The following is a 21,046-nucleotide window of genomic DNA, read 5'->3' on the forward strand; positions in this document are numbered from 1 at the left end:
TGACCAATCCCTTTAACCTATGCAGTAAACACACTTGGGCAGTTAACTATTGGTACAGTAATGCCAGGAGCTTGTTGAAGTGTGTAGGTCACCAACATCCTTAGGGCTGAAATAAAATATAATATGAAGCTTAGTGGAAGACTTCCATGTTCGAAAGTACAGTTTGGAATTGCTTGGCCGACCTCCATGTAGTGCAGTGAGTGGAGGTCATTAGCGCTGTGTCTGTTCTCTCAGGAAGCTGTGGGCTAGCCGGAGGGAGGATTTGACTGGCGGACTGCTGCCTCATTGTCTGATGAAAGGAGCGTGTAGGACAACGGGCCTTCACAATGACACACCCACACACACTGGGCCGCACACTTCTCGTTATTGTGTGAGAGGCGACGGGGTGTGAAGTCTAGGCTGGCACTTTGAGGCTCCGTCCTTTTTTCCCCTCTCATTTCTTCTTCTCCCTCCCTTTCCTTTCATCCCCCACCAGCTGACTCATTGGATAGTTGTGCAGTTAGTCACTGGACCGCCAGCTTAAACGCTGACTCTGGAATGATCCGTAAGAATATGTTTGTGTTTACACAAAGCGCTTCCATTACTTCCTTCCGCAGTCATGTGACCACTGACCAGTGTTCCATTTATAGTCGGGGATTATGCAGGAGCAGGCCAGGTTCATTCTACAGGACCGGAAGCTATTATAGTACTAATGATGAGGGGATGAAGCTGTCAGCCTTTAGCCCTGAGTCACCCTGCATGGCCGCTGGTAATAAACCCTCTGACAGAGAGTATGAGGGAGTTCTAGTTTGTCGACGTGGTCCGACATAAACCCAGACCAAAACATTTACAAATACACGTAAAACTATCCTTAAAAACTATCCATGTACCCGAACACGTGCCTACTACGCAGACGGATCAATCGCCCAGTGTTTTACAACAAAAGGCCAGATCGTGAAAGATGAGGGTTCATTTGTCATCCAACACAACAGAGGCAAAGACAGCTGAAGAATGGACCCGGCTGTGAGGCGTGGCGGGCAGCCTGCAAACTGGATGCCAGGTGAGCATGGTTATTCACAGTGGAGCCGCGGCTTGGTTTCTGTGGTGCAGCTTTTGGATTCTCTGAAAGGGCCCCACGTCACTGAAAGAGAGAAGGAGGAGTAGAATCCCCCCAGAGGACAGAGGGAAGAAAATAAGAGCGTGGCCTTTGAGAGATCCTTCAACGAGCTGTTCACTTACATGTCATACAATGTTAGTAAATAATCTAAGCGAGTAAATGCTCCCAACTGGACTGTCTGAATTGAGCCACACAATGGTATAATGCTTAACGTCTTCCGTGGGGTAAATTGCATGTCCAATAATAATTGTGTGCATTAAGGCCTCGTGGCGGCTGTTTTAGGTTTATTGATATTGCTAAACGTGGCAGTTGGCTGGGCCAGCTCAAGGAGAAAGTAACACTGTCCGTAGATGTTTGGTGCATGCACTAGTTTACATGACTCCCTCATCCTTCTGTAGCCACGTTAGAAAGCAAATCCACATCTCCAGTTTTAGACTTGCCCAATTTTTGATTCTGAGTGCATTTGTCTTCACTGCATTTTTACTGCAAGTGTTTGCCATGTGGAAGACCTTTTATCAGACTCAGACTGTGTTTTACAGCAGACTGACAGCGTCAGCAATTGTAATTATATACTCTGTTCTCACACTCACGCAGGCCTCATTTTCTATCTCCCCCTTTCTTTCCCACTCCCTGAGTGTTTGCTTGAGAACAAACACTCAAGCTCATGCCCAGGCAACCCACTCCTCAGATGGGAGAGTTTTTAAGCCTGTTCGATTAGCGGGCCTTCCATCCACTGTAACCTAATCTTGACGGCAGCATTATATTAACCTAACATCTCTTGTTAAAACCGTCTCCATCCAATGCTCCCTAAATAGAAAATTAGCAAGGGTGTGGGTTCTACATAATGTTATCATTCTCTGAACCAGATAAATAAAAGAGGCTTTTAGGTTAAAGTCAGTGTTGGTCATTTTAAAAGGTTTAAAAGAGGGGACCATATGCTGGCGGAGATGTATCACCCCTACTAACAGTCCCAATCAAAATGAGGTTCAGTTGTGCAGAAAGTTGTTTGGATTGGCAGGTGCCCGAATGTTTCAATAGACTAGAATTGGTTGTCACTTTTATTTTGTGTTTTAAACCAATGATTGGTTTGCGAAGTGGGACTTTTCACCTGAATAGGCATTTCTAATGATTGCATGTGACTGGAGTGCCCCTTTTAGAATGTTCCTTTCATTTAGATCATAGAGAATCCGAAAGTTAAATATGATAACTCAAGGTCAATACTAGTTATAATATTTTGCATGTATTAATAATTTACTGGTACCTAATGATGTTGTTGCAAGCCGATCATTAATCGAATGATGAAGTTTGTGTCTTAACCCAGATGAAAGGTTTCTGTTCTGCAATTAGTGTCAATCATTTATGGACAACTTCCAATATTTGCTGTTGTTTGCTAGAGAGGTGTAGGTGTGTGGATGGATGGTAATCAGTGGCCTGGGGTACTGTGCTAGGAGACTGGCTGAACCATGGAAGGAAGTGAAGCATACCAGTCTGGTGTGAACACATCCTGCCTCCAACATGCTACAGATGGGAGAACAGCACTTAGCGAAATGTGTGTCTTTGTGTAACCAGGGTCCATAAAACCGCCCCTGCTTGGAGAAATTGCATATAATCTGCCCTAGCACTTTCCTATCAAATAGCCTACTTTTCTAATCAAACCAAGCTGTTGTTTCTAATGTGGGCTGATTAAGCCAGAACCGAGGCAGTCAGACCCCAGCCCACATATTCCTCTTTGAAGATGCCTGCTCTTTAATGTGTATGTGTGCTATTACTGGTTTCTAAATACATATTCTACTTTTATGAATGGAAAACTGCATTGAGATTAATTGTTCCATAGATGAAGAAACGGTCAGAAATTCGTTCCAGTTGTGTCTCGCTCCATAGTGTTTCTTAGTGTTCCTCTGCCAGTCCCCGGGCTTCCTCTAGCCACGGTGAGTGGAAGTGACTACCAGATGCTTCAGGTTCATCTGGCTCCGTATGTATCTGTGTTTCTGCTTTCCCTTCCTTTTCCCCTCCTTTGTATGGAAAAGTTGGGTCAGGCAGGCAGCAGTCATGCAAAGGCAACGCTTGGATGTGATTACTTCCAAGTGACTGCTAGCTGGTCAAAGCCAAAGCAAAACACTTCCCGTTTCCCGGTAACCCAGGATTCAACATTTGCACTTAGTCGTTGAGGCGGGGTTTTCAACGTTAGGTTCTTTGGGTTTATTTTTTTTCCAACTGTGGAATTCTTTGTTGGATGATATGATAACAAGAAAACAAGAGGAGGTCCGACAGTATTGTTGTTAAAAAGAAATGTGTTAAAAGAAATTGGCATTGATAACCTCTACTTTGTCTTTCTTCCGACACCCTTTTCTTGTCTAATTGGGTTGTCAGTATTTGCTGCTATTAATCAGGTACAGATAAAGCTTAGAATTAGTTTTGGGATGCCGGAATTTAGGATTAAAGTCTTGAATTGTCACGGAACAACACACGCACACGCTCTAAAACCCCTGAAAGAGGACAGTTTTGCAGAGCTTCTTCCTCGTGCTCCCTTTCTGCAGTTCAAGAGAGGTGAGTTTGGCAATGTGGTGCGGGACTTATTTTGAGAAACACAGACACAACCGATGACAACATTTCAGACTGATGGTTGTCGATGTCAAACTGTCTCCTCAATGTGTTCCCCAAGCAAAACACATCCTCCGTTCCAATCTCCTCCCGGACGATGTGTGTGACAGTCAACACCTCAGGAGATTGCATTGGTGAATCACTCCCTCTGCAGCTCTCAGCACCTTATTAAAATAATAATAAAAAAAAAACAACATTATATTTATACAGCGCTTTACACAGTGCTCAAAGACACTTTACAAAACAGAGAAAATAAGAACAAAGCAACCTTAATTTACAAAGATTAAAAGAATAAAAAATAAATAAAAAAAGCCTTCACTGTGCCTTGTGATGGAATAACTAGGCCACCATTGTTTTTCATGGTTAGAAGGTGGTAGCTCTTGTCAAATGAAGATGGTACAGCATCTCTGACCAAGCTCGCACGGCACACATCACAGGACAGTTTTCGTAGAATCTGCCGGACTACAAACCCTGCTATGTAGACCAGAGCATTTGCCACCAGACCACCAAACCGAGTGGGGAGATAACTGTGGTCACACACAAGGGCCAAATGTTGGCGAATGGAGATGGGTGCTCTTCAGCAGTTTCAGGAGAGGACATCTCCACAGCAGACAGGGACAGTGTTATCCTGGGCAGCCACATTGCCTGTCTCACCAGGTGAGACACCACACCAAACCATCAGCCGGCGGAAGATGGCCTGGAACTGGCGTGCCGATGGATTGTTATTCCAGCCGCCTCGTATGGAAAACAGGCACACAATACATACATTACTCACAAGACATAAAGCTATTCATTAGGTAAATTTTCCAAATTAATTGTAATTAAAAGAACACCAACCCTACCTGATGCTCTGATTGAATTAAATAGGAGCTCCAAGCAGTTCAGGAATCATCAGCATCACACGTCGTTATTGATGACAAATCCGATGACCGACAAGTACCTGCAAAAGAAAAAAGTTTTATTACTCTGATCATGGCGAAAAGACACCCCAAGAAAGCCCCATGTGATTTTGTTAATACAAAGCAGTAAAGTGCCCATCACAGGGGTGCATACTCACAGAGAATGAAAATGGTAAACAGCTACCAGGGCAGATATATAATTAGTTTGCATCCATGTTTTTAGGAATGGGATCAGTTTCTTGTTTAACTTATACAGTATACTTGTACACAAAGGAACATTAACTTGTAACAATGTAATTGTAGAACTGGGATAACTTGAAAACAACACATGCAATACCTACCGTTTTGACACCTCCATGTACTTGATGTTGTGTAATACCATTTATACCATACATACCATTTAGAAACATCTAGGACCTGAAAAACACACTGAATACAAGATAATGCCAACCAAAACAAAACTGCATATTGAAAAACATTTAAACAAGATCATATCAACATACATACCAATCTTTCTGACACCTGCATAAAGTTGATGTTGTGTAATACATACCATTTAGAAGCATCTAGGACCTGAAAAACACTGAATACAAAACAATTCAGACAAACAAAACTGAAACAGTTAGGAGCAGTAGGCTAGTTCACTACATACGAAGCTACTTTAAGTTGCGCTAATTTCACCTGACAAGAAAAGTGTAGCTTGTGTGGCCAAGCTACTTTGTAAATAAAGGAGTTACTACTACTGAAAATTTCCTTGACTCTGGAAATAGAGAAGCTACCACCAAAATACTAAGTTACTAGCTAAGCTAGTATTGCCCAACACTGATGATACTGTCTTTTATTTATATATACGACTATATATGATACAGTCTGTGCCACTTGTGTAAAATTAGCTGGCCAATGTTATACCAGTAATATTTGTTTTATTTCTACAATAGTATTCTTGTGTCAGTTGTAATCTAAGCCAGTGTTATGGAATATGACTAATCAAGTCTCAGTTCATAGCTGGGTGAACACCGGCTGGTGCAGTACAGTAATATCAAAGAACCTTGCTCCTTCTCAACTCTCTGGTTATATTCTAGTCACAAAATACAACCAATAGTACGGTAATGTTAAATCTTACTTGTGAAAAGTAATCCACCGAGCCCTGCTTTCGATGGTCCGCCGATTTGAGCAGGAATATGCTGCACAGTGCTCTGGCATCGTTGCTTCTGCTGCTACGCAACTAGGAGTACAACCGGTCCAAGGCGTATGACCGGGTCCCCTGGGAGATACTGTAGGAGGTGCTGCAGGAGTATGGGGTGAGGAGGTCCCTTCTGAGGGCTATCCAATCCCTGTATGTCCAAAGTGAGAGCTGTGTTCGGGTTCTCGGTAGTAAGTCGGACTCATTCCAGGTGGGGGTTGGCCTCCGCCAGGGCTGCGCTTTGTCACCAATCCTGTTTGTAACTTTCATGGACAGGATATCGAGGCGTAGTCGGGGTGGGGAGGGGTTGCAGTTCGATGGGCTGGGGATCTTATCGCTGCTTTTTGCGGATGATGTGGTCCTGATGGCGTCATCGGTCTATGACCTTCAGCACTCACTGGATCGGTTCACAGCTGAGTGTGAAGCGGGTTGGGATGAGGATTAGCACCTCTAAATCTGAGGCCATGGTTCTCAGCAGGAAACCGATGGAGTGCCTCCTCCGGGTAGGGAATGAGGCGTTACCCCAAGTAAAGGAGTTAAAGTATCTCGGGGTCTTGTTCGCGAGTGAGGGGACAATGGAGCGGGGGAGATTGGCCAGAGAATCGGAGCAGCGGGGGCGGTATTGCATTCGCTTTACCGCACCGTTGTGACGAAAAGAGAGCTGAGCCAGAAGGCAAAGCTCTCAATATACCGGTAAATTTTCGTTCCTACCCTCACCTATGGTCATGAAGGCTGGGTCATGACCGAAAGAACTAGATCGCGAGTACAAGCGGCTGAAATGGGTTTTCTCAGAAGGGTGGCTGGCTTCTCCCTTAGGGTGAGAAGCTCAGCCATCCGTGAGGAACTCGGAGTAGAGCCGCTGCTCCTTTGCATCGAAAGGAGCCAGTTGAGGTGGTTTGGGCATCTGGTAAGGATGCCCCCAGGACGTCTCCCTAGGGAGGTGTTCCAGGCACGTCCACCTGGGAGGAGACCTCGGGGTAGGCCCAGGACTAGGTGGAGAGATTATATTTCGACACTGGCCTGGGAACGCCTCGGGATCCCCCAGTTAGAGCTGGCAAATGTGGCTCGGGAAAGGGAAGTTTGGGGTCCCCTGCTGGAGCTGCTGCCCCCGCGACCCGATACCGGATAAGCGGGTGAAGATGAGATGAGATGTGTCTTTGTGACTCAGTGATCCGATGGTCTGGATGACAGTGGCTGCTTTCATTGGTGATGCTGTCTCTGGGCTATTAAGTGCTGAGGTGCAAAGAACAGTTGAGTTGCACTATTCTTAAGATGACATCAAATGGTGCGAAGAGCCAACCCCTGGGCAACTGTTCAGATTGATACTGGATTGGTTAGGAATTTAAATATGAATTCAGGTTGAAATCAACCAAAACTAGAGAGAACCTGGGTTGACTGTAACAAAACCGTTGTGAGTTCAGCCAGCATGAATCTGTCAGTCTGGTAGGCTGACGTATTGTGAAAACAATGATGACTTGGACAGTTTTTGTCTGCTAGTGAGAAGAAATCCATCCATCTGAAATTCCAGCTCTGCATGTTTTAGTCAGACTTCCATGTCATTGTTTTCAGTTACAATCCCTTATGAACCAAATCCGTACCTTCACTGTACCTGTTTACCTACTTCTAATGGTGGTTTTCAAGTCCCACTGCTCTAAGAGCTCTGAAGGGGTTCTGTTCTAGATGATCCAACAGTCAGTGAGTTTCTGCCCCGTAGTTTGTAGCTGTTGGATGTGAGCTGAGCCGTCTCTGTGGTGTGGTTAGTGGCGTGTGAACTAGACCAGAATGTTGTCTTTATTAATCCATTGGAAGGTGGGGGGATGGACAGGAATCCTGTGTAGCTTCTGCATACTGACGCCGGAATGTAAGGCACTGGCAAACTCACATCTCAGCAAGCATGTGGACCGCATGTGTGCATGCGTGTGCATGTGCGCGTGTGTGGGATCCTGACAGAACCAGACAGTTTGGTCCTCGTAAGGTTTCTTAGCTGGGCTTCACAAGGAGAAGAGCTCTCTTACAATTGGGGTTAGTGCTAGGATTGCCGGTCATTTTAGCCATCAGGCGTTAGGCATTAGGGATAGGTTGAGTTTAGGTATATATTAGGTTATTGAGGTTAGGGTTAGAGTCAAGGTTAGATTTAGGGGATAGGGGTGAATGGGAGTAATTTTTCTGGTCCCCAAACGGACTGAAGAACAAATGCTGCGGGTGTTTCAGCTCAGCGGGATGTTTGTCTGTGTGTACCACTGGATGTTTGTCTGTGTGTACCACTGGATGTTTGTCTGTGTGTACTACTGGATGTTTGTCTGTGTGTACTACTGGATGTTGGGTTAGGTTTGTATTTTGAACTTGGTGTGAGACAGTGGGACAGGTGTGTATGTCTAATTTAGTCAGATACTTTGACCTACAGAGAGGAGCATGTCTTCAGTCTCCCCAGATAGCTGAGCCCAGAGTTGTAAGAGTAGGGAATTTAATTAAGTGTAGCACTCACAGCACACTTGTACTACTCATTCTAACTCTCTCTTGCCCTGCTCTTGCTCTGTTGTCTCACAATTCTCTTTGTTCTATCTTTCTCTCTTCTTTCTTAGTCTCTTGTTTTCTAAGGAGGATGGAGGATGATTTATGGCTGATGTCAAACCAATAGCGCAACACAAATGGAACTTCACGATTCAGTACTAATATGACTCTTCATAACATTATTGAGAGATTATGTATGTACAGCGCAGGCACAGATTGATAGGGATAAATATGAAGCATTGGGGTATTTCTGCTTCCAATGACTAGAGGAAACCTAGTGCTTGGACAATGGAAGCCCATGGAGCGAGATGGAAATGGGCTGACATTCTGCTGATTTTCTCACGGATGAAAACATCTGATGCCAATACATTTTCTTCTGTCTCATTCTTTTCCCAATAATAGAGTATGTTATGAACAGAATGAAACTTTTGTAGATTTTTTACCTTTGCCAAAGTATCTAAATATTGCAGTTTTGAGAAGTAGTGAGTGAATTGTGTTACCTCAGTGTAATTGTTTTTCTAACAGAGACATGCTTGAACGAGGATTAGATTCTGCCGCTAGAATTCACTAGCCTCCCATTGGAAATGAGTTCTTGTGGCTGGTAGGCCTGGACATAATGTTTTTAGTGGTAGTACCATTCTTCCACCTTGTTGTTATTAATTTATTAATGTATGAACATTGACCCAGTATTTGAAAAACAAAATATAAAAGGAATACCTGCTACAATTTTAGGACTTTTTTATTGAATTCCTACAAAAACAATCCCTGAACTTGTCAATAATGAAAGAATTCTGAAAGATTAAGGTATCTTAATTCATTGTGCAAGTGCTGCGAATTAGAATTGTTCTGTGTATCTCTTGTCTTCACTTTGTTTTTGCATGTTTTTTTCTTCTCTCCCAACCATCCTGCTTGCTTTAAATATATGTGTAAGTATAATACTTTTTGTCTAACGGGTAGATGTCATTTTTCTTCCTTGTCCTTTTTCCACTTCCCACCCAGAGTTCCCTGTCTCCTTTTGTCTGTGACAATTGTTATTTATTTCCCAGAATTCCTCAATCCTTTGCATACCCAAGGGTCAAATAATCAAAAACCTTTTTAATACCACCCAACCACCACACGGAAAACAAGCTAATGATTCTCCATCACACAGAAACTACAGTCATGCATAATGTAAACTGTAATGACAGTAATGACTTTAGAGGCCAGATATCCTTGGCTGGCACACTCTCTGTTTTGAATGGGTGACGTAGCAGTGTCAGACGCTTCAATCGCCCTTGGTAACCATGCCACTGCCATTTACTGTCAGTTGCTGAGATACAGGTGGCAGAATGCCATGGCATTGGCAGCTTCCACTCTGCTCTGCAACTGGTGGCATGGACAAGCCACGTCTAATGTGATAACAGAAGTGGAATGCCAACAGGATAGATAATCCCTAGATAATCCCTTTAAGACCCCTGGCTGAAGGAATGCATGTTTTGAACCAGGTTTCAAACCTCTGATATCATTGAATTAAAAATGGTAATTTGAGATATTTATTTAAAAATCTCAAAATCAAATATTGTATGGTGAAATTGGTTTTAAGTTCGGGGGAAAAAAATCAGTATTTAACCCTGACCCATTAACATTTTGTGGTATGTACCAGCTTTGTACACAGTGCTGGAGTTGTTTTGGTAAATCTTCTTGGCAGATTTGATTCTCCTTGGCAGATTGTTCAGTTTGTTTGCACGAAACTGTTTCAAATTTTCCAATATTGCCAGTGCTTCTTAGTGGGATTGACATCAGGACATTGACTGGGCCACACTTGAAAAGTCAACATTCTGTTCTTCTGCCACCCTAATATTGCTTTTCTCCTTGGGATCATTGTCCTGCTGAAAGGTGAATTCCCTGCAACGCTTTCTTATCAGCTTCTGTTGCGGTATTTCCATGTATTTACTCCATTCATTCTTCATCCATTTTTAACAAGATGTTAAACATTGTGCTATATTGGTCTATTCTTACCACAATACCTTTTCCCATTTCAGTTACTTATGAATCCCTGGCCTTGTTTTAAAAAAGTTGATTACATTTTCAAGAAATATGATATGTATGCTACCGTTCATCTGTGGAATGCACTAGGCAGTAGGACTCACTGATAGGCTTTTGGCTCACTGTACAAAAACATTCCCTGCCTCAAATCACTGAAATATTTGAGGACAAATAAGAAAAACTATTGCTCTCTGTTTCTGTATAAATCTGATGTTTTCCCTTTTTTCCCTCTGGATAACAATGTGATGAAGTAGTCCAGGGTAAGCAGTGCTCCCTCAGTCAAGGACTGGATTCCCCTCAATTAATTAAAAGACATGCACAATTTTTCAGGAGTTTAGGAGTATAGTTATTTTTGTTTCTTCTTTAAAAAGGCAGCCATTTTGGCCATATTATGGCTGCCACACACTTTGTTATTTTTAATGTAAGGCCCAGGACTAACAGGGGTTTGCCTGTATTTTTTAACATGCTGATCTCTCACACCTTGCATTCCTGTGTGTTCCTCCCCCTATAGAAAAAGGAAGGCCGGCATCCTGCCTAGTCTGGAGGACCTTCTCTTCTACACCATAGCAGAGGGCCAGGAAAAAATCCCTGTCCACAAGTTTCTCACAGTGAGTCATACACCCACCAACATCCATACCCATTTTATGTTATTAGATTCACCTTTTAGGACCATTAGATGGCTTTTAACATCCATCAGCTTCATTGATATCATCATTATCGTCATAACCATTACCTATATCACATTAAAATATTTTCATCATCATTATTTGATATTCTCAGCAACACAATCGCACTTCATCACTACTGTGGTAACGTTAACAACATAGTTACACTGATCATGCAACATACCTTTTCACCACGTAGTGATACGTACAGCCATCAGACATCATATCCCTGTCATGTACATTATCATAGGGAATTGATTTCATAAAGAATAGCATCAGTTTTGCTGCTGTTACCTGTCTCGGGGGAACTAAATCCCTTTAGAGGGAATAATCAGGATTTTGTTGTTTGTTGTGTGTGAAATCTATTTTCCATCTTATTTCATTTTTCATTAATCCTAAATCTTTATGTTCTGCTTTTATTTATTTAACTGTAAGAAATGGGCTAATATTAATATAAACTCAGTTCGATTTCTTTGGAAATGGATGTGTGCCAAAATACCTCATTATGTTAGCCGTGCTGCGTTGATTCTCTGTTGTGACATGTGCACACACACAGCTTCCTTTCTTACTCCAGCTTATCTTATCGGCCTATGTACTCCTGAATCCCTTTTCACACACTGTGTTGGGCAAGTGCCCAACCTTGCACACTGTTGTGGTTTGACAGAACAGGAGATGTCGTACAGTTTCTCATACACAGTAATTTGTCAGAGAATTCAAACTGACATACAGTACAGGCCAAAAGTTTGGACACACCTTCTCATTCAATGCGTTTCCTTTATTTTCATGACTATTTACATTGTAGATTCTCACTGAAGGCATCAGAACTATGAATGAACACATAGAATTATGTACTAAACAAAAAAGTGTGAAATAACTGAAAACATGTCTTATATTTTAGATTCCTCAAAGTAGCCACCCTTTGCTTTTTTGATAGCAACCCTTGGTGTTCTCTCAATGAGCTTCATGAGGTCGTCACCTGAAATGGTTTTCCCTTCACAGGTGTGCCTTGGCAGGGTTAATTAGTGGAATTTTTTCCCTTATTAATGGGGTTGGGACCATCAGTTGTGTTGTGCAGAAGTCAGGTTGATACACAGCCGACAGCCCTATTGGACAACTGTTAGAATTCATATTATGGCAAGAACCAATCAGCTAAGTAAAGAGAAACGAGTGGCCATCATTACTTTAACAAATGAAGGTCAGTCAGTCCGGAATATTGCAAAAACTTTGAATGTGTCCCCAAGTGCAGTCGCAAAAACCATCAAGCACTACAACGAAACTGGCTCACATGAGGACCACCCCAGGAAAAGAAGACCAAGAGTCACCTCTGCTGCTGAGGATAAGTTCATCCGAGTCACCAACCTCAGAAATCGCAGGTTAACAGCAGCTCAGATTAGAGACCAGCTGAATGCCACACAGAGTCTAGCAGCAGACCCATCTCTAGAACAACTGTTAAGAGGAGACTGCGCGAATCAGGCCTTCATGTTCAAGTAGCTGCTAGGAAACCACTGCTAAGGAGAGGCAACAAGCAGAAGAGATTTGTTTGGGCCAAGAAACACAAGGAATGGACATTCGACCAGTGGAAATCTGTGCTTTGGTCTGATTAGTCCAAATTTGAGATCTTTGGTTCCAACCGCTGTGTCTTTGTGCGACGCAGAAAAGGTGAACGGATGGATTCTACATGCCTGGTTCCCACGTGAAGCATGGAGGATGAGGTGTGATGGTGTGGGGGTGCTTTGCTGGTGACACTTGGGGATTTATTCAAAATTGAAAGCATACTGAACTAGCATGGCTACCACAGCATCCTGCAGCGACATGCCATCCCATCCGGTTTGCGTTTAGTTGGACCATCATTTATTTTTCAAACAGAACAATGACCCCAAACACACCTCCAGGCTGTGTAAGGGCTATTTGACCAAGAAGGAGAGTGATGGAGTGCTGCGCCAGATGACCAGGCCTCCACAGTCACCGGACCTGACCCCAATCGAGATGGTTTGGGCTGAGCTGGACCGCAGATTGAAGGCAAAAGGGCCAACAAGTGCTAAGCATCTCTGTGAACTCCTTCAAGACTGTTGGAAAACCATTTCAGGTGACTACCTCTTGAAGCTCATCAAGAGAATGCCAAGAGTGTGCAAAGCAGTAATCAGAGCAAAGGGTGGCTACTTTGAAGAAACTAGAATAAAAGACATGTTTTCAGTTATTTCACACTTTTTTGTTAAGTACATAATTCCACATCCTTCAGTGAAAATCTACAATGTAAATAGTCATGAAAATAAAGGAAACGCATTGAATGAGAAGGTGTGTCCAAACTTTTGGCCTGTACTGTACGCTTAATTGGTCTTGACCTTTATCAGGGATCTTAAAGGCTAACTGCAAAAAAGACTTGAAATCAGCCTCTGTGATATCAATATTAGTGGGATATGTATTATTTTGTTTAAATTGATTACAAATTTTGAATAGTATAACTTTGGTCATAAAGTCAGTGTCATTGAAAACAGTCTTGTGAGACTGTGCAATAGGTTTGGGTTGTTTTGAAGTCTATTTTCTCCACTAATACAAGATGAAGAGCTGTACTGATTACTATCTACCAAAAGCACAAACCGTGAGAAACCTGCCCAGAATTTGCTCAGGATTTGTCTACACAAGACAAGTCAAAATGCAGAGTTTTCAACTTGAGAAATACTACACCAAAGTTCATAGTAGTAATGCTTTCAAGGTAAATAAAATGGTGCATATCTTGGATTGAGTCCCTGACTTGGTAGTGATTTTGGCAACTCCATTTCTGTTTGGCATAACAATAAGTGACAAAAAAGTATGGCACAGACAGATTCTGGCTACATACTGTATTTTTGAGAACTTTAACTATCTTCTTACCTCCACCCATGCCTCTTGAAAATTTGGTTAACCCAGAGTTTGAGTCGAGTCCGTGGAGGTCCCCCCCTAGTCTAACCAAGATATTCTGAAATGGTCTTCCCCTTGTCTGCAGGCACTGAAGGCCACAGGTCTACGCACTGGAGACCCCCGGCTGAAGGAATGCATGGACACTCTCAAAGTCACCCTGAAGAACACCTCGGATGGAGTCATGCTGGACAGACACCTCTTCAAGAAGTAAGTCTTGTTAGCCACAGCGAGTCAGAGATGCTCAATGGCATCAGTGATATATGGATCAGAGAGCTGGATGAACGTATGCTGTTGCTGTGCCAGTGTAGGCTATGCATAAGATGTTTCACAGTATTGTGCCCACCCCAACCAAGCTGGCTTTAGACGTTTTTTCTGTCACATCAACTATGTTGGAGTAACCCAGCCTGTAGAGTCCAGGCTGGTAATGTTTACCTCACTTCAGTAGTGCGACATGCCCTACTGAGGGATGACGATGGATGACGTTTTTGTCACTGTGGACAGGGTGTTTGGCTCCTGTTGGGGACAATTTCTGCGTGTTTTCCTCATAACAGCTCCAGTTCATTAATTATTCAGGCAATCTGTTCCCCTGAGTTAATATGGCATCCATTATTCAGGACATGTCTGCCTGTGCCTCGCTACAGTCAACCCAGTGACCCTACTTACAGCCAAATGTCATGGGCACAAAGAAACGTAGTGAAAAAAAGTCTAAATGTTCCATCATCCAAGCATTGTATCTCATTTCGTAGCCACCTGTATTTAGAGCTAATCTAAATGTTTAGAATGTATCTCAAAGATATTGTGAGACCTCTGACTAATGCTGTGTGAATGCGTTTATTGCCTTTAGGCCACAAATGGGTCTGAATATAAGCCTTGTTTTGTTATAAATCCTCACATTTGTCAATCAATCAATCAATCAAATTTATTTATAAAGCCCTTTTTACAACAGCAGTTGTCACAAAGTGCTTTACAGAGACACCCGGCCTTAAACCCCAAGGAGCAGACAACAGTAGTGTTGAATTTGTCTTATAATGCACTATGAATCTGTCATTGTCAACAGAATCCTTCCAGTACAGGTTAAACCGTGCAGACCACATCAGAGCTAATAGGATGTTGTGTTGTTGTGAAGTTAAGGCAGAAGGTTGGTGCTCAGGTTAAGCCATGACCCAGGACGTGTGTAGCCAACCGGTAAAATTATTAACTAGCTCTAAGTCTCCCAGAGGCACAAGTTCAACTGTAAACTACCGAATGCTGTTCATTTAGCTGTGTACCCAGCTGATAGGTTTAAGCCTAGGTTAAACAGTTCAGTAGGAACTCCGACTTGGTTAAGGCCCTATGCTAAATCTCCCTAGGCAGCTAAAGAAGACTATTGGAGGAGATCAGGGAACACATTTTAAGTTTATTATCGTTGTGGGGACATTATTTATATTCAAAATCATGTTTTCTGTAACTGATGATTTACCACAAAAACCTTACCTTAAACCTTTCTTTAACTTCTATCCCTAACCTAAAACCTAACCTAACTTGTATCTCTAAATATAACCTCCAACCAATAGCCATTTCCAAAAATTTAACTTATTGCTGTAAAGGGACAATTTCCACAAGGTGACATGGTAAATTTCTTTCATCCTGTTTTACCTTCCTTGTTAAGGTGGTTTACTGTTCCACATGGGTAGTAAAACATGTACGCACACACACAGACAGACCCACTTGTGTTGCTGTGCATATAGACACACATGGTCTCACACACACATACACCCACCTGTCCCTATCTTAAAGACAAATATACTTACTTACACACAAATGCACGCACTCACACACCAGGCCTACCGGTTGACATTAACGGCCAACCAATGTCTTCTTTGAACGCTCTAGTGGCAAAGAGAAATCACTTAGCAACACGTGATGAAGGCTGTATTTCTCCCCTTCCACCTCTCCTACACTTTTTGAAACTCGTAAAATAAAGTCAGGCTCAGCAGACGTGGCCGCCACTAGCAGCGTTGCAGAAATTGCAATATGTGTCACGCAAGATGTTGCCATAAAATGGACCCCCTTTTTGTTGTGGGAACTGACCCACTTGTGCAGGCTACTTTGTGTCTGTACAGCATACCACTGTGTGTGCGTGTCCATGTGTGTGTCCATGCGTGTGTCCATGGTAGCTGACTGGCCTGGTCAGTGCTGGCAGGCCACTGTGTTAATCGTTATTCTCTTTAGTCCCATCAGCTGCTGGTGGATAGACGTCAAAAGGGGAGGTGAGGGACAGCTTTGTAGCAGCGAGGTTAAGGGGTTATCTGTCATATTGAATGTGCCAGTCTTCCTCTTTTAATCTGTGCCCATGCGTGCATCAACAGTTGTTCTTTTTGGGTGGTTCCCTAGAGACCACCCAGACTTGTTTTCCTGTAGTTATGTCCCACCCTCCCAGAAATAGTTTGTCCCTAGAACATTTATGTAACTACAGCCTGCCTACTGACCCTTGATGACCAAGTAGTCTGTAGCACCCTGAGGATCATGTATGTAAATTATTACAGCAGATGGATGGGATACACCAGGGTGTATTGGTTCTTCGGGGACTGCATAGAGATGTAGACGTCTCAGGGCTTACAATATTATTTTTATGTAAACTCAAAGTAGCACTTTTTTCCCCCCAAACAATTAGCCTAAACACGGCCCTGTTTTGCCAACAACATTAGTTCCCAGTCACAGACTACCATACTCAATTCAATATGTTAAGTATTTGGCAAGCAGAATCAGCGGTGCTTGTCTGGGGCTACAATACAAATGTATACTGTTGGGGCACTGGAGTACTAGAGTTGCAAACCGCTGGCCAAAAGTGCTTTGACATCTTTTTTAGTAGACCATTTACTGTGTTGAGATAAGCATCTTTATAGAAGTTCAAGTAGCTACAACTACTACAACTACCAAAGCTGTTACACAATGCTTACATAAACTACACCCAGTTAAGTAAGCTTTGTTTGTTTTTGTGATAGGGATAGTTCAGGATTTGGCATGGAAGCTCATTTCCTACTTTCCTAATGTCAGATGAACATGTGGATAAAAACTGTACGTTTTGAAGGATTTCCAATACAACTTTTGAGCGGTTGTGTTCCAGCATTCAGTACAGAGACCTGGACACAGATACAAGTGCCAAAATCCCAAAATATTCCTTTTCATTTAAACAGCCATGAGACCATAGTATTATATTTGATACTAAGAATGTTTGGGAATACTTAAGAGTAATTTCATGTTTATTTTAAGCCGTATGCACTGGCTTTTTTTTTCTTGCCGCCTGTAGTAGGATGTTTTGTTGATAAGGGGTAAAGTACAAGATGTGGTTTCTCCTGAATGCTGCTAAGGGACTCATGTCCTCATAACCCTTTTGTCCGTCCTGCCTTCAGGTGTGTCCAGAGCAACATAGTCCTGCTCACCCAGGCATTCCGCAAGAAGTTTGTCATTCCTGACTTCCAGTCTTTCACCTCCCACATTGACGAGCTCTATGAGAGTGCCAAAAAACTGAACGAAGGCCAGGTTGGTAATAAACCCTTCCTGGTGGAGTTGGTTGGACACCATTCGTCTCTTCTTCCTCCTGCCTCCCACTTCCTGTGTTGTATCTTGCTTGGTAGATCTTGTGTGTGTGTTTTTTTTTAGTGTGCTCATCTGTATGCTTGTACATGTAATTTCACAGTCTTTATATTAATATTGATTATTGAACGATTTCTCTGTCCTCAGGTTGCAGATTACATTCCCCAGCTTGCCAAATTCAGCCCGGAACTGTGGGCCGTTTCTTTGTGTACCGTGGACGGACAGAGGTAAGACCTGCGCTTCGCCTTGCCAATGTGTACCCATGTAGCCGTTATTAGGTGATTGAACCCGGGCTGTTGTTATTATCTTTAAGACCAACAGTTGCCAACACTGGAACTTTCATTGCTTTTCTTATTTAACACTGGTAAATAAACCCAGTGATATGCTATCACAGGGCTTTCTGTAGAAGGATAGGGGCCAATTAAATATATTCTGGTAGAAGCCAAACATGGAAGTCTACCTCCCACCTGGGCATGGGGTAACAGTTAGAATGTGGTGTCCACTGCTTCATTCCGGCGAACTCTTTAGATAAAACAGATTGTAAATGAACATCCTAGTGGGTAATATCCATTCAGTGTTTTTCCTCTGTAATCTTAGGTTGTGTTGATGTCCCTGTAAACTATTCTATTTCTCCACTTTATGATGGAAGTTATAAAGATAACAGAACGAGGTGTTATGTTTCCATAATGTTTCATAACACTTAAGTTTTGAGAGAATGATCTACAGTAAACCTTCTTACTGGAGAGGGGGCAGTTATTTTTCAGTTATTTTTCTTCCACCCTCTCCTGATCCTCAGTCTATTTTGTCTCTGTCTCCCCTCTCCCGATCTTTTTGGAGAATGTCACTTAAATGATGGTGTCTGGTCATCGTGAGAGACGTTGATATACTGACTCTCCTGTAACAGCGTCCTACCTTGCTTCCTTGTATCTTTTCCTTTTTTCATCCCTTCACATCCTCATTATAAAGTTTGAGTATACAGTTTAATGTCATGTTTTATATCCTCATTATGAAGTTTGAGTATACAGTTTAATGTCATGTTTTATATCCTCATTATGAAGTTTGATAGTCTTCATTCTCACCAGATATTCAACACAACTTTGTTTTCAGTCAACCTGCTGAGCTTTATTGTTCCTGCATGCACACAGCAGTTCTTAGCAGTGTTGACGCTTATATCTGCATTGAAATATATATTAATGACCGTTCGGCAATGGTTCTTGTGGAATCTTTATTATTGCCCTATCAGAACTGCTTGAGTTATGATCTGACAGTAATGGCATGATGTCATTCACAAATGAAATTGTCTCTGATGAGTAGGGGGTCACGAAGATAATAATAAACTGTGATTACTCACTGTACTTGTCACTGGTTTTGTATTTCAACAGACACACGGTAGGCGACACCAAAGTCCCCTTCTGTCTGCAGTCGTGTGTGAAGCCGCTGAAATACGCCATCGCCGTACATGACCATGGCACCGAGTATGTGCACCGATTCATTGGGAAGGAGCCCAGCGGCCTGAGATTTAACAAGCTCTTCCTGGATGAGGATGGTGAGCTAGGAGGGACAAACATCCAAAAAGAAATCTCACTAATGATCCTGCTCATGTATTTATATTAAAATGATAAAAATGGGAATGCTCTTCAGATCACTGCTTTGATCCAAGAGCAAATTTGAATCCTGATTACAATGATTCGGCATATTTTATTCCCCCTTTATCAAATGTAACAACAGGTCAATTAAATTCCTCCGTAGTTTGTGTTGAAGTGGATTGGGAAATGTTTTCACCGATGTTCATACATCTAAATATTGTTCTTATTTTTTTCCAAGCAGTATGAGATAGGTCATAGATCAACGTGGCCACCTTCAGTTCTTCAAGCTCTTCAGCCATATGTCTCTGTTAGATTCATTCCCCTATCTCTAAATGCACCTTAAGAAGAGGCCACTAGTGATGTTTCTATCCCTAGTCGCCCTTGCTACAGGTCGATGCTTCAAACCTCATCATCCATCCATCACTGTTATGGACGACACAGCTGTCAAAGAGCTCTCCAGCCAATGACACAACCATCCTGCTGTCATCGCAGAAACAAATTAGTGGGAAGACGCCATAAAAAAAAAAAAGAAAACATTCAAATGAGTCAATTCATCCTTGAGCCTCCAAATCTGCACCCTACGACACTCAACCTCCCAAGACTATTTCTAAGTGGCCTTTTGGTCTCTCCAAGGCTTCTGTTGCCATAGCGATATGATACGTTTAATGATCCAGGCTCAGAGACTATATCCTCCCCTGTGCTCAGTAGGGGGTCTGATCTCATTATGTCCCCCTGCTTGCTTTTCCACCTCAGATTCTCGCTGCCCCTCAGAATACCAGTAGTCTGTAATATTCCTACACCCTGACCTTCTCGTAGTCAGAGTAAATGTGACCTTCCTTCCCTCAACACATCGGACCAGGTTTGACTACCGAGTGGAGGATACACAACACTGCCCTCCTCACCCCAACAAAGAGGACATGCCCGTGCTGGTAAATCAGAGCAAACGCATGAAACCAAAATTAGGTTAATCTGTTAACTTCTTAATTTCAAGACGTCTTTTCCCATCTCTTGCCTAATGAAGGCCACCACATGGCTTTAATTTGACTGATGTTTTTATTGTTGTTGTTGACAACTCTAACAAAATTAATTTCACGGAATTTATGTACAGTAGAAATCACTGAAACCCCATATGTCACTGAAGTCACTGAAACCCCATAATCAGCACTCCCACTCATGGAGACGTTACAGCCTGGGGTCCTGGTCTTTAACATCCCCTGGCTGTTTGATCCATGTCATTGCATTCCCTTGGAGGAACATGCAGGATGTAAGTTTCATATTTGTTGTGTACGATGATTAAACCTCACTGATGCGATCAAAGAGGTGAAGTCTCCACACGGTTGTCATGGCGCTGGGATGAGGCTTAGGGTCCCGGGTTGCAGAGCTGTGCAGCCATCTTACGTTTCCACACGGCCTTGTCGTTATGACATTGAGCAGAACTCCGATTATTCCATTTTCATGCCATTCATTTCACCCTAACCCTGACAAATGTTGTTAGTATCTAAGTTGTCTGAGAGAAAGTCTCTGTCTTGTTTGAATAACATTAACAGTACTGTTTGCAGACTTGTCTTTTCTCTGTGACTTTTGCCACATTTGCAGTACTATTCAATTATATAAGATTTCAGGAAAGGTCTGCTAGATTATTAGCCGATGTCAAGTGTTGACACTGGTCTGGATTGGACACGGATTGATTCCTTTATGTCATTTATCAAAGAATGCCTTGCAATCCAACGGTCTTTATAGCAAGTGCATCGATTGTCAAAATCTCAATCAATTATGCTGTTCCAGGACTCATTCCCACTTTAGAACAGTGTGATACTGATTTGTGTTATATCTTCTAACAGCTGTTTGTTTTATGTTGTGTTTTCTCTTCCAGATAAACCCCACAACCCCATGGTGAATGCAGGAGCTATCGTTTGCACCTCATTGATAAAGGTAAGAATCCCCTTGTGTTTCTTTACTCTTAATTTATACCAGTGACCTCAAGTGAAGGTACTCTTGCCTCGTTC

General features: G+C 42.5%; 1 protein-coding gene across 7 annotated transcripts in view; it reads left to right on the forward strand.

Annotated features, from left to right (window-relative positions):
- The window catches only part of LOC105022419 (glutaminase kidney isoform, mitochondrial), a 51,437-nt gene that overhangs the window by 4,838 nt on the left and 25,553 nt on the right, over window positions 1-21,046 (forward strand). For 4 of the 7 annotated variants that reach the window (XM_010890783.5, XM_010890784.5, XM_010890780.5 and 1 more), the window contains exons 2-7: window positions 10,827-10,923; window positions 13,964-14,085; window positions 17,271-17,400; window positions 17,602-17,681; window positions 18,837-19,000; window positions 20,914-20,972. In XM_010890783.5, the coding sequence (XP_010889085.1) occupies window positions 10,827-10,923; window positions 13,964-14,085; window positions 17,271-17,400; window positions 17,602-17,681; window positions 18,837-19,000; window positions 20,914-20,972 (652 nt within the window). Of the gene's footprint in view, window positions 1-10,826; window positions 10,924-13,963; window positions 14,086-17,270; window positions 17,401-17,601; window positions 17,682-18,836; window positions 19,001-19,042; window positions 19,970-20,913; window positions 20,973-21,046 lie in introns of those variants that run through there. The other 3 variants (XM_010890782.5, XM_020054751.3, XM_020054752.3) reach the window with 3 other exon arrangements.

The sequence above is a fragment of the Esox lucius genome, chromosome 16 (genome assembly GCF_011004845.1).
Source record: "Esox lucius isolate fEsoLuc1 chromosome 16, fEsoLuc1.pri, whole genome shotgun sequence".
NCBI lineage: Eukaryota > Metazoa > Chordata > Actinopteri > Esociformes > Esocidae > Esox > Esox lucius.